At 42.9% G+C, this 14283-nt stretch overlaps 2 protein-coding genes across 11 annotated transcripts in view; both read left to right on the top strand.

The window, feature by feature from the left end:
- Positions 1-209: 209 nt before the first annotated feature.
- Positions 210-9449, top strand: gpatch2 (G patch domain containing 2). Of its 10 annotated transcripts, none has more exons than XM_061754335.1 (10): positions 210-372; positions 2301-2538; positions 3103-3653; positions 4762-4826; positions 4892-5083; positions 5794-5890; positions 5957-6011; positions 6277-6341; positions 6445-6529; positions 6795-8673. In XM_061754335.1, the coding sequence occupies exons 1-10, from the start codon at positions 323-325 to the stop codon at positions 6804-6806; spliced, it is 1410 nt and encodes a 469-aa protein (XP_061610319.1). In that variant the 5' UTR covers positions 210-322; the 3' UTR covers positions 6807-8673. The 10 variants fall into 10 exon arrangements, with proteins under 10 accessions (XP_061610319.1, XP_061610317.1, XP_061610311.1 ...); XM_061754333.1 differs by having other exon boundaries at positions 211-372; positions 6441-6529; XM_061754327.1 differs by having other exon boundaries at positions 214-372; positions 8534-9449.
- Positions 9450-9940: 491 nt separating this feature from the next.
- The window catches only part of LOC133468398 (estrogen-related receptor gamma-like), a 30354-nt gene continuing 26011 nt past the window's right edge, over positions 9941-14283 (top strand). The window contains exons 1-2 of the mRNA XM_061754258.1: positions 9941-10326; positions 10398-10483. The gene's annotated coding sequence lies outside the window, so the exon portion shown is untranslated. The remainder of the gene's footprint in view (positions 10327-10397; positions 10484-14283) is intronic.

Here is a 14283-nt window from a genome sequence, read left to right as displayed (position 1 = left end):
ATAATCTTTTTTGTGTGACTAATAAATGTTGACTGTATGATTCAATATTGGGTGAGACAATGACACAGTTTTGTATACATGAATTATTAACACGAAAAATAACAATTATTTGATAGAAATGTATGTATAAAATAATCGTACTCTAAAAGAAACCACCGATTTATCCGAGAATGCCCAACTTTCCCATGGTACCTGAAGGCACTAATACCTATCGCTGCTTTCAGTGTTCTCTCTCTCGGCTTTTGTGTCAGGATGGTGCTTGTGATGTGTAAATCTCCCTTCGTCATTTCTTGTTAAAGGTGCTCGGCATTCGGTGGCTTTAATGTTCCGCGCGGCTAACCGAAAAAGCATCGGCAAAGCGGGAAACGGCTGGTAGGTGTTCATTTTATTTAAAGTAAATAAATAAAAAAGAGAAAGAAATCACGTAAAATTGTTGTTGTCGTCTGACGCCGTCTCGTGAAAGCAGCAGCCGGCTACAGCTAGCCGTGCTATCCGGTTAGCATCGTAGCTTCCTCGTCGTCGTGTGTCCTCTCCTTACTTTCTCGCCAAAAGACAACTGATGGACGTAAGTGACATTGTGTGAATGCGATTAGAGCTTAGTTGCGTTTCTAAACGGCTGTCAAGATGTCCCAGCCACGAGCGTAGTGAGCAACTAGTAGCCAAAGGTCTTGTTAGCATCCGAAGCTAATAATAAGCCAAGTTGGTTTTCTGGCTGGAGTGGTGATAAAGAGGGGATCATTATAAGCAGTGTTATTGTCCTAAGTATGTTACAGTGTGTTGTCCTAGTGACAATTCTCGGGTAAATTACGTGTTTAGCTAACTTGAGTTATCAAGTCAACTCTGGCGGTAGCGTTAAATTGTCGTGATTTGGAGCTTTAATGTCATCAGGTTCCATCTGTGAGAGTGGAGTTCCCAAATTTTGACAGTTGTCAGTGGGTTGTTCAGCGTTTGGCCGCTTTAAAATGGTCCCATTCAACTGCTGTTTATAGTCGAAACAAATACAACACTGACCTCTTGTATGGGGTGTAAAAGACGAAAACAACTTTATCTGAGGGATTCACTACAGGGAAATTCAGTTTCCCCTGTTGTCTTTCTTATTAACATGCAGTTGGTACCTGACTTAATGCATCTGTTGATACTGCCATCATGTCAAAAAAAAATAAATGCAACATAACAGCATGCAACTGTCACATACATCATCTGGAGCAATTCACATTCACAATCAATATTTATGGGGTAACATGACAGAAACATAAGGCTGGGGTTCGGGCGATAACACACCCCACACCACAGGACAATCGGTCAGGATTAAGGCTGCAACGATTATTAGAATAATTAAATTCCAAAAAGGTCGAAGCAAAACCTCTGCCTCTAAACTTCATATGGATAATTTTTCCACATGGACTAATGTTACTGCAGACAGATGGACCACTCCATGTAGACATAAGTTGGCGGTAATCAATCCATCAATCAAAACCTTTATTTAACCAGAATATATATTAAAAAAAACAAAAAACAGAAGAAGACTAAGGTCGCCTTTTCAAGGGTGATCTGGCCCAGAAGGCTAACTGATTAGCCAGTTAACAGCCAGCCCACTCTACACTAGCCAGTTAACAGCCAGCCAACTCTACACTGTCATTCACTGACACGCGTCACTCTCCAGGCCAGGCCTCGCCTTTTAAAGCCATACACATTCAAAGTCACAGATACTACAGTAGAACGTGATGATGGCGACCGCAAGTGTACAAAACTAACACCTGCACCTGTCATGCACGTTATTGTGTTTACAAATGCAAAATACATTTTTGATGGCATAATAAAATACTCCATCCATCCATCCATTTTCTGAGCTGCTTCTCCTCACTAGGGTCGCGGGTGTGCTGGAGCCTATCCCAGCTATCTTCGGGCGGGAGGCGGGGTACACCCCGAACCGGTTGCTAACCAATCGCAGCGAACATAGAAACAAACAACCATTCACACCTATGGGCAATTTAGAGTCTTCAATCAACCTACCACGCATGTTTTTGGGATGTGGGAGGAAACCGGAGTGCCTGGAGAAAACCCACGCAGGCACGGGGAGAACATGCAAACTCCACATCGGTGGGGCCGGGGATTGAACCCGGGTCCTCAGAACTGTGAGGCAGACGCTAGTAAAATACTAAATTCTAAAAATATTCCATAGCTGTTGCCCTAGTCAGGATAATCTGTCAGAGACGTCCGGGAATCGTGAATTTGCTGACTTAGTCTGCTCTGTTCAGTATGTGTGTGCCCCTTAAAATACGCAGTCATCTTCCTCTCAGGCACTTTCGCCGGACAATGGACGAGCTGGTCCATGATCTGGTGTCAGCCCTGGAGGAGAGCTCGGAGCAGGCGGCGCGCGGTGGCGACGGCGGAGACCACGCGTTAACCGTGGGCTGCTTGCTAAAGAGACAGGCGAGGAAGCGCAGGGGCAGGAAACGCCGCTCGGACAACCCGCACCCGCCCTGGGAGACGGGCCACCTGAGCGAGGGCTCTGAGTCCAGTGTGGAAGAGCACAAGGTGAGTCCGTTTTGCATTGATGGTGGTCAAGATTGTAACATTTAAGGATACAGTTGCACATGTCAGCTTACGCTTGGCTCTGGACGTTGCAGTATCATACGCCACTATCACATCTTCACTGCAGGACTCCGTTCTATTGCTGCCTTCAGTTTCAATGTCATTGTAATAATTGAGGATACATAGTTTTTCTATCGGCGATATCTGACGAAAAATGTTCCCCAAAAAAGCATTTTTTTTCCTCACACAATAAAACTATTTCTTCAGAACCCATTATCCATCCATCCATCCATCCATTTTCTGAACCGCTTATCCTCACTAGGGTCGCGGGAGTGCTGGAGCTGGAACAATTTTACATTAAACAAGGTCTCTTAATGATAAATCGATTATCAAAATAGTTGTCGATTAATTTGAAATAGTTTGCTTAATGTGGAATCTAGCATCAACTTAATGGGTATTACTGCCACCTACGGGACTGGAGTGATGTGGAATGTTCGGCCTTGGCGGAGGTCCATGCTCCACTGATGTCCATGACGTTGTTGTATTGTTGTTGTTTTTTTGCGGCAGGACTATCGTGCGGGCACAGGTGGCGTGTCTGCCTCTAACAGCCACACTCGCGACAACAGCGACTCGGACGAGCAGCTGGGCCCTAAACGCCGCACCCCCCAGACGTCCGACGCGGGCAGGAGCAAACGGCCCCTGTGGCCGGACGACCCGGGCGTCCTGGGGTCCGCCGAGGGAACACGCAGCCTCAGGCGACGGCGCAAGTTCAAGCGCATGGCCGTGGACCCCCCCGCCGAGCCGGAGCCCCCTTCCACCATGATGCTGGCCCCCCCGTCTGTCCCCAAGCCTCGCGCGGCTGGCACCAGACCCCACCGGCTGAGCCCGAGTGAGGGCCGGGTCGCCATGGAGATTTGCGGGGACGGCCTGCCGGCGGTGGGAGTAAAGAACAGGATGAAGAAGAGGAAGCTGGCCCTCCAAAAGGTGGGGGCGGATGCTGCCGACGAAGGCGTGGTGGTGGAGAGCGAGGAGCCCATCTCGTCTCTGGTGGAAGGATGCAAGGACAAGATGGAGCTGGAGGAGCAGAAGGGCTCGGATGAGGAGATGAGTGACAGGTGGTTAGTGTTTGGACTTTTTCTGTTCCTGTCCTAATCCAGAAGCTGACTAGAGTCCATTTTGGCACTCCTTTCTAAATCACGTGAGTCTTGTTGGACAGTAAATACAGAAATTAAAAGACACACAAAATCAAGTCAAATAAAATAGAAGTTATTGAATTAAATGATAAAATATAAGAAAATACATATATTTAAAAATTACAATAACTGAATAAAATGTGTTTAAATTTTAATACAAAGAATAATAAAAATACATAAATATAAAAAGTCATTACATAGCTTCAATATAGAAAATGAATACATACACAAAAATAAATACATAATAAAATAGAAAAAAATACAAATAAACACCTAATTATATAACACATAAATGTGATAAATAACAATACATAAGTTTGTGGTACACACATGGACCAAATTTTTGGTACCGCTATGTTAATGAAAGAAAAACCCAGAATGGTAACTTCAAACTGACAAACGTAATCATTCATGAATTCATTTCTGTACCGCCTATCCTCACAAGGGTTGCGGCCTGTTGGAGCCTATTCCAGCTATCTTCAGGCGCAGGGGCACATATAAACAAATAACCTTTCACACTCACATTCACACCTACGGGCAATTTAGAGTCTTCAACTAACCTACCATGGATGTTTTTGGGATGTGGGAGGAAACCGGAGTACCCGGAGAAAATCCATGCAGAGACGGGGTGAACCTGCAAGCTCCACACAGGCAAGGCCGGATTTGAACCCGGGTCCTCAGAACTGTGAGGCAGATGTGCTAATCATTCGTCCACCCTACCGGCACAAACGTAATCATAAATCCAAATTTACTAAGAACCAATGAAAATGAGACATTTTCGTTTGTCTAAGCTTTTTGCTCTGAAACTGTTGTTTTTGGTGAAACCAACGCAAGTTGAGTGCTTATATTGTTCCAAACACAGTATTTTATTGGCATTGAAAGAATAGTCAAAATGCTCTAAAATGGCTGGCAATATGTGGAATTCTGCTCTGAAAATGGCTGGCAGCACCTTGATCCATTCTGCATATCTTTTTTTAAATAATTGTCTTTTTATCTTCAAAACAAAATGTTCTTTCCTTCCGCTGTGCTTTAGTGAAACCAGCAGTGTGAGTAACAGCAGCGATGGAGGGCTCTACACCAACGATGAAGGCAGGCAAGGTACTAGCTCTTAAAGGTCATGTTTCATTTGCACATTCTAGCTTTACACCAAATGCAACTTCCAGGTGACGACGAGCAGAGCGACTGGTTCTGCGAGGGCGAACCTGGGTCTGGCACTGGGGGCGCGTGCGGAGTGGCGGGTGTCATCCCCTGGTGGGAGAGAGACGCGGGTGCCGAGGAGCTGGACCTGAACGACCCAGTCTTCAACAACATCCTCACGGGCTCCTTCCCACTCATGACCCCCGACACCAGGAGAGGTAGGAAATAAAAACAGTGGTACCTTGACCAAGGGGTTAAATGGTTCTGCGACGACGCTTGTGACACATTAAGTGTTAAGAGACCTGGTTTAACTTTAAATTGTCCAAATCCTCGGAATTTCAGCCTCTCAACAGTTAATATTTTCCCATTTCTGTCGTCCGCCATGAAATCAGACTGATTAGCTGTGTGAGTAATCAAAAGAAGATGTTCGCAAACACCTGCTTTTACTTTGGAAATCAATGATCAACATTTTGCCGATTTTCTGACAGATGTTATGGACCAAACCAGTAAATGAATCATAATCAATTATTTTTGACTACTATTACTTTTTGTATGGTCCTCTCTTTGAAGATCTATCCATAAGTGATGCAATTTTAAAAATATATTTTAATTAAAATAATAAAACACAAATAAAATGTTTTTACCAAGGGTCTGCTCGTATCTTGGAAAAAAAAAAATCATAAGTTGGGGGACTCGTAAGTCATGGCAGCACTCCATGTAGATTTAATTCTGGGATTCTGTTTGATTTTGCCAATTGGGGGCGCCAGTCACAAATCAAAGTCAATGTTCATCAGGAAGGGTCTGATAAAGTTTACAACCTGTTCTTAATAGTACACGGTATAAAATAATTTTGGGTTTGGATTTCAGTATTTTAATTCACTTTTGGAGGGGCCTTCATTGTTTACCAGCGGCGCTGTATGCCCACCAGGGTTGCAGGCCCGGCTAAACCGTCTCCACGGACACCCGAGGCGCTGTGACGATGGGCTGCAGGGCGGCAGCGGTCAGGGCTTTGGCGACGGCCACGAGTGAGTTATTGTCCTTAAAATATGGGTCTTATTTGATGATGTGCTATGATGTCACATCCAATAAAGCATCACTCTCAATAGGCCGTGGTTCAGCTCAAGCTCAGGGAGAGAACATGGACAGGTGAGTCTTGACGAAACTCCCACATTCCGCAAGACATTTGTGTCATTTTTGATTGGCAGTGCTAGGTCAGATCTTAAAAAGCTGCGATATAGGGAGTGCGCGAAGATTCACTGTACTTCATACACTACAAAAAAATAAAATTGTTTCTTTTTGCCTCCTTTGTTCTGTGAATTAATAGCTCAAGAGAAAGTGAACAGTGAAAAGCATTCATGCTGTGATTTAGTGTAATTTGACATTTATTAAGCTTGTCCTGCCCTCGTTAAAGTTGCACTGGGACACTCGGACAGAACGAGGCCATCGCAGGAGCTGCTCGGTAAAAACAGCTAACAGGTCAGGACATTTTAGCTGCTGCTTATTTGTCGTCATCTTCCTCTTTCTTAAAAGTCCTTCTCTAATCATGTATACCGGTGCTCGCATCCGTTGTCGCAGACAGACGAGCGGGCACCTGGGCTCTTTGTGCATGGGGGACGTCAAGCGGAGGCGGAAGGCAGCCCCCCTCGGTTCCATGGCGCCCTCAGGTACTTGCATGAGCACCTCACGCGCCATTTTATCCTTATTAGCAACTGTTCACTTCTCTTAAGTTTATGTTTACATTTGTGTCCATTATGTTTTTTGATATCAACATAGAAAAAACAACATAATTTTTTTTAATCCAAGTATGTTCTCATTTAATCTTGGTTGGGATCTTATTGAGGATACAAAAGAAAATACCCAAATAAAATTGGCAAAAAAATATTTGCTTAATTCTAAATTAATGTTTTCATCCATCCATTTTCTATATAGGGTTGTGGGTGAGCTGGAGCCTATCCCCCTGACTTTGAGCGAGGGTACACCCTGGTCAGAAGCCAATTGCAGGGCACATAAAGTCCAACAACCTTTCACATCAAAGGACAGTTTAGTCTTTAATGAACCTAACATGTTGTTTTGGAATGTGGGAGGAAGCCTAAACATGCAGACTCCACACTGGAATATGCAGGAGCTCGGATTTGAACCCCTAACCTTGACCATGTTTACCATTAGGCAACCGTGATGCCTTAATTAATAGGCTTATGAGTAAATTTTTTAGTTGAAGTAATTTCTATGGAATCAAAGGCCTTTATTATGTAACAACAAACAATTAGTGCAATTACTGCACTTCTGCAGTTCACTGTGCCCTCATAAACAGTTTAAAATAAAAATATAATCTTCAAATGGTATTCTCAGTAACACGTGGAAAAATATATACCATTGTTAAACTAGGTGCAAAAGTGAAATTTAGCAACATATTCTCCATCTCTTCTCTACGTACTCCTTTTTACGTTGGTGCCCCTGGTGTTCAGTCTGACGTTCGGGTAAAACCAAGGCCTTCAGAACAAGATAAACTTTTGTTCCTAAAACCTCTGAAACAGTTTATGTATTTGCAGTTTTACCAGTTCAATGGTAAGAATGCTTGAATTTTACTTGAATCACTTTGTTATTGTACTTATTTAAATTCTTTGCACTTTATTGCATTCTTTGAAAACTAGTTGCAGATATTTTGGTGTTTATCCACTGGATATTTGTTTTTATTTATTTATTTGTTTATTTGTATTCATTTTGTTTTCTATTTCAAATGTGTTTGACAGATAAATGGTAAAATTATTAAGATAAAATTGCCATTTACTTCATGTAATTTTAAGGAAAAAAAATATAATCCACTTGTCAGTTTTGCAGGGGACAAATACCTTGGTGGGTTCTGCACTCTTTTTTTTGTATAGTTTATAGTCTTATATCCTCTCGTTTTCTCTCATCCATTGATATGCCTCCCTCCGTGTTTGGAAAAGGATCAGTTCAGAGACGGGCAATTATTAGCGCTCCTGACACGCCGTTAAACCCTGATCGCAATTCCTAACCCGGTTTCCGCTTTAAGCTCCGCCGGACCAGACTCGGCTGTCAGTCGCAGAGATGCCGCTGCTGACGGGCAAGCTCATCACCTGCTCTGGCCCACATTTCAAAGCTATACAGTGCGAGAGCAGGTGGCTGGCAAATGCGAAAGGTTTTGGCTCGGACCCGCCCGGAACTTGGCCCTCGAGTGTGTAAACGAGAGGACGGCTTAACCCGGCGCTGCGTGCAAATAAAGCGAAGATTAAAAGGCGTAATGAGTGGCACTCTTGTGGCTGAACTTCTCGGAAGAGATGGAACAAGATGACCACAATCTGTTCAGGACAAATGCACTTTCCCCTTACTGTGCGTCACAATGTTTGTACGACACGACTGGAGTGTGATGTGCTTAATTGTCGATGACAACTAAATTAATACACTCACCAGCCACAACATCCGAACGAATGCGCATCAAATGAGTTCAAGGTTGAATGTCTAGTGTTAGTGTACACAGTGAAATGAAATTGGGTTTCAATGTAGCTTCACTTTCAAATGGTCTTTTATAGCGGACAGTAACTTGTAATTCATTTACGGCGCTGTTAAGTTAATGAATCGATTACATTCTAACGGTAGAGTAATAATTAACTGTCACGTTGTCTTCCCACCCTTCCTCTTTGTTTCAGCGGTGGTGGGCGAGAACGTGCCGCCCATTCCCGACAGCAACGTTGGCAACCGCATGTTGCAGAGCATGGGCTGGACCCCAGGCGTCGGCCTGGGTCCCGAGGGGCGGGGCATCACGGAGCCCATCCGGGCCCTACAGAGACCAAAGGGCGCCGGGTTGGGCTTCAACTGACCGCCGAGCGAATCCGTTCTGTAACTTCAAAGCTGAGGGGTGAGGCGTCACTGTGAGAAGAAAAAATCTGCGAGATGAAGACTTTCCCATATTGGGGAGACTTGTTAGGGACATGAGCCGAAGCAAAGACTGAACCCCCGGGTCGGAGGACATGTTATGACCTTTTCTGCCTCATCAAACAACTGTCGGGCCACCAGATAAGTGAGCCACTGATGAACTTCAGCTTGCACTGCGGAGGTCAGCGGAATATCTGATGTTGCGCGCAATCTGGACTGTACTTAAAGATTGATCTGTGTCATGATGTTGCACTGTATGGATGGATGTGTGTCCCTCCGGTTTTAATGTTTTATCTTGAAACAACACCACCTGCCCTTTGTTTTGATCAACTTGTTGCATCTGGCGTAAATTGTTTTAGAACAATGTTAATGATGACATTTCAATCATTTTAATGTTCCAGTGTATAGGCTTGGAAATTGGGTCAAAGTAAAAATAAATAAATAGAAAAGAAAAAGTAGCTGATTTAATTGTGGTTCAAGTTTTAAACTAGTAAGCAGTGAAGTACCTACAAGGATGCGGATTGGATTATAATGGAAGATTTAAGATTTCTGATCCTTTTTGTGTTTTTGTTTTGTGTATTCCTTTAAATTGACACACTTCCGGTGGTCAGTGTGATTATAATGTGATCATGACCTGTAATAAGATGTTCATTTGTGCAGGAGCGGTCCAATAAAGTGACATGTCACCTAGCGGAGAGTGACGCTGATTCTTGTATCACTCACAACTGACAAGTAAAACAATTTTATACTGTGGTGCCTTGAGATACAAGTATAATTCATTCAGTGATCATGCTCGTGATTCAAAACACTCGTATCTCAAATCGTCTTTCCACATTGACATAAAAATGGGAATGCCAGTAGTCTGTTCTAAAGTAATCCTCCCACACACTGTCGTCGCATTGAAACCTATTTAAACATACTTAAAACACATTGTAAATGTATTTCAAAACAAAAAACGTTCAACAGAAAAATCCATGACAGTGCTGGACTGCAATATAACGGGGATTACTGTATTTTCAAGGTCATGAGCTAGAAATCCTAAATACGGAACAAAAAATGTTTAAGCAACTATTTTTATAGATCTGAGTTATTTAACGTTTAATATTGCATAACACTAAAATATGGGCTTCCTTTTCTTTTTGTAATCTTCCGCTGTGTCCGATCCTCTTCCACTCTCACCCATCCTCCTCCCATCTTCTTATCTGTCATTCCTGCTCTCCCAACCTTTCTTCTCTGTCTCTCGTTGCGAAGCTGCGCCACAAGAATCTCATCAATATGGGAAAATGGGAGTGTCCTCTATTCTCTCCTTTTCCCAGACACACTTTGCGTCTGACACTTTCACAGCTCCCCTGTGAGCCAAGCAAGCAGGCAGGTAGGTGAACTTCATGCAGGGAAGGAGTGTGTTAATGTATTTGTGTGTGTGTGTGCTGCCTCACTGAGCCACAGAGCCCCCTGCGGCGAGGAGAGTGGAGCATTTGTCCTTGAGACTGACTGACTGCAGACGTGGAGCAGGGCGTCCAGTGCCTGAAAGTGACAGGAAGTATCAGACATCAAGAAGGATGAAGAAGTAGGTGCTGCCCTTTTTTGGTTTTTACGAGTTGAACAGATGTATTTTTTTACATTTTATTTTTTGCTCAGAAACGTCCACCTGGGAATTGTCAAACGAGGGAACAAGAACCAGTGTGAAGATCGGACGGCCCAGGTGATGTAGGCGAGGTTCCCAGGTAAAGATTTTTTGGGGTGACCATCAGTATGTCCTTGTAAGGTGTTTTCTAAGCAGGTCATTAATGTGTCTGCGGCAGCGTTTAACTCTTGAGTCTATGTGTCTGCGTGGTATACAGTGTGATGTCTTTGGCTGGGTTTGGAGTCATTCCTACTCCCTAAATACTGTACAGTGGTGCCCTTAGTTACGAGTGACCTGACCTTCGGGTTTTTTAAAACACGAGTTGTCATTAGGCCTATTTTTTTCTTTGACTTGTCAGCGGAAATTTTAGACAAGTATTGTGTGGTAGCAGTGAACACAACTCACTTCAGAACAAGCAGGAATTTGGCACATAGTCAAAAATTCTTCCCCCAAAAAAGAAAAGGCTTCAACCTATTTATTGCCACTCCCAGTTAAAGTTTACTGTCAAACTAAACAAAACAAAGACAATTCCTTCTTGTCCACATATGTAGACATTGTGTTTAAATATCCACAGTTAATATTTGAACACAAATAGTGACACAGCACGTGTAAACAGATTATATAACAACACTCACAGGCATATATTCTGTATCCTGACTAATATTACTGCAGTTTACAGAGGAGCTGTGACCACCTCCATGGAAATCTATGTCTGCATTATACTGCCCCCAGGTGGTCAAGGAACACACACCAGAAGGAGCAGCACAATGGCGAGAAAATTGAAGCAAAAAATGTGGCAATACTTGCCTTTAATTTAATGATGTCATTATTCTATAAAGTACAATATTATCGTTAGGTATTTGTCCTACTTAAAACGTATTACAACTTTTTGAAATTTAATTTCCTTGAAAGCTGCACACTCTTGATTGACTGTGTTGCAGCGTATTCTAACACAGAAAATGCCTTTTCATTTCTACTGAATGTCATTTTTTACCCCTAAAAAAAAAACAATAAAAGAAAACAACTAATTAAATTGAGTTTAACATTAAACTTAGTTAATTTTTTACAAATTTCATAATAACTTGAACGCATTTGTGTGTGTTTTTAGACCACAAAATGATGTCACATTTTTGGGAACAACCTGCATTAAAAAAAAAAAAAAAAAGGTAATGACGATAGTAACAGCAGGCTCTTCAATAATGTGATTTATTGATGTGATCCTTAAATTCCCCCTCAGAGTCTTGATAATATAAAGCTTGCTATTTCTAGTCGTTGGTATTTTCAACAGTTTTGGATGACTTCTAGAAGATTCTTGCCCCCATCTCATGGTAATTCAGCCCTCCTTTGTGCTGCGTTCAAGACGTCTCTGCTTTGAAATGCTTATGTTCAAGCATTTTTTGGGGTGGCAATCATTCCCCTTTGGATTCCTTCTCCTCCTTCTCCTGTATGTTTGACCTTGAACACAATCAACGGATTTAAACATCTTGCTGCTTGTGTCCGAAAGCTGCACGGCAACATGATCACACCTGCACCCTGTCTTATTGTAGGGAAACAAATGGATGCCCTCCCGTCACCCAAGAACTTTCTATGAATGTTTTTATTACAACAACTGCTGAGATTTTGAATGAGGGCAAGCCTGAAATATGCATCTTCAAGCTTCTTAAAAGAAAATCTTAACTTTCAGAGCCACATACTGTAGGTTTGCTTTGTTCAGCCTTTCCCCTTTGAATGAGTTCCGATGTTTTTATTGGGCTGCTGTTTGGTTTAGTAAAATGTTTCAGGCTATTTCTTATTATACATACTGTGGGCTTTTTTGTTGCTATAATTCATGTCTATTGTAATCTGTATCATGAATTTATATGGATAGTTTTCCCCCATTATATTGAGTTTCATCATTCTCGCACCTGCTGCTATTGTTATACAGCACATATACAGTCCCCTCCAAAAGTATTGGAACGGCAAGGTCAATTCCTTTGTTTTTGTTGTATACTGAAGACATTTGGGTTTCAGATCAAAAGATGAATACAGGAAGTCCTCGAGTTACGACGCACTCGACCTACGACGTTTCGACTTTACGACGCCCGTGCCTCGTCCGCCATTTTGTCCCCAGTACCATAGTGTTTCTGCTTAGCTAGTGCGCAGTGGTCGGGAGAAGCAGGGGAGACGCCTTCTCCAGTGCCAAGGTTGTCCTCCTCGAGGTTAACTCCCTTCTCTCGTAGCACAGCTGAGCTGGGTGGCGGCAACAATAAAGGCACGAAGCGCCGATTTGCTGCTTTAATGGCTTCATTAGCTCCTCTGCACATTCGACGTCAACGGGTCCTCCGCTAATCGCTAGTCTTCCCCGGTCGCCGTCACTACACTTGCTGCTGTACACACTCGCACCTGCACGCACTCCTTCCTCCTTCGCAGTCTCACTCACACATCGACGCACACGCCCACACACACTGAGCTTGCTGTCACAATCACGTGGGACAATACCCGTAACAGAAGTATTTCGCCGTGAATTTCGACTCTAACGGTGAAATCCGACTTACGCGGAAATTCGTGTTACGTCGCCAGCGTAGGAATGGAACTCGTTCGTAAAGCGAGGACTTCCTGTATGAGACAAAAGTTCAGAATCACAGCTTTTATTTCATAACCTCTACCGAGGGACCTGTACATTCTCTGTTCTAGTGTCAGGTGCCTAAACTTGGCATTGGCATTTCTCTCCCTCATAATCGACATGACTAGCAGAGATTCACCGCATAATCTTTATCTTCTACTCAAAAGCTGTGCTGATCTCAAATCCCAAGTGATGCAACGTCGCCATCTACAGGGATCTGTTAGTCTCTACAGTGGTTTACAAACCTGAATTTGACAGACACGCTGGGTGAGACTCTTCCATTGAAAAAGAACGTTCTTGACGAATATATTCGTCTTTGGCAGTAAACCGTTGAATTCCATTCCAAATCCAATACAAACACTCTTGTCTTGACTCTTAATGACGCCGCCGTAATGTGAATGAGTCGTGTCACACGTTTAAGGAAAAAAAAAGGTTACCAAGTGTATATTTGCACATAATAGTTGGGGAAAACATTGGTAGCAAATGACATCCCAATTTTACAATATGTGCTTTTTACCAAGAATTTTTGTTGAATTCATACGTAGATATAAAGTGATCACTTTATACAACCAACATTTACAGTAGCTCGTCTAAGCGTTGGCTAGAACAGTCGATTTCAGTCAAGTGAATACTGCTGCCCCATATATGTTTATGTCATGCTATAAGGACATTATCTGTCGGTTGGCAACATTTTCTGCGTCTATTATTGGATACTCTTTTGTGTCTCCCTCCAAAGCAAACCATTGTCATGTGTAATCTTGCGGAAAATTACAGTTTGACCGACATACGTTCAGCGTGGCTGCACGGCGACCAGCGGCCAAGTGCTACGTTACCCAGAAGGAGGCAGTGCATGTGTATGAGTATACAGTGGATATAAAAAGTCTACACACCCCTGTTCAAAAGCTAGGTTTTGTAATACAAATAAAATGAGACAAATAAATCATTTCAAAACTTCTCCCATTCACTCAATCGGAAAAAAAAGACCTTTTGAGAGGGAAAGTAAAAATTAACATCTGAGATGATATGGTTGAAAAAGTGTGCACACCTTCTTATAGCTGAAGATGTGGCTGTGTTCAAAATTAACCGATCATGAATTTGAATGAGCGAAGAAAAGCTGGCATTTGAGCAGTGGTGTGTCGACTTTTTATAGCCACTGTGTGTGTGTGTGTGTGTGTGTGTGTGTGAGATCAGATGAGGGTAGGACACGAGGACAAAGTGTCAGTGTGAAGGATTAATAGAGAGCATAAGCGGAACAGGTGGGCGACTCGTGTTATCGCTGTGCGCACCTACACACAGCG

Source organism: Phyllopteryx taeniolatus, chromosome 18 (assembly GCF_024500385.1).
Source record: "Phyllopteryx taeniolatus isolate TA_2022b chromosome 18, UOR_Ptae_1.2, whole genome shotgun sequence".
NCBI lineage: Eukaryota > Metazoa > Chordata > Actinopteri > Syngnathiformes > Syngnathidae > Phyllopteryx > Phyllopteryx taeniolatus.
Note: the sequence above shows the minus strand (reverse complement) of the source record. Positions and strands in the feature narration are given on the sequence as shown.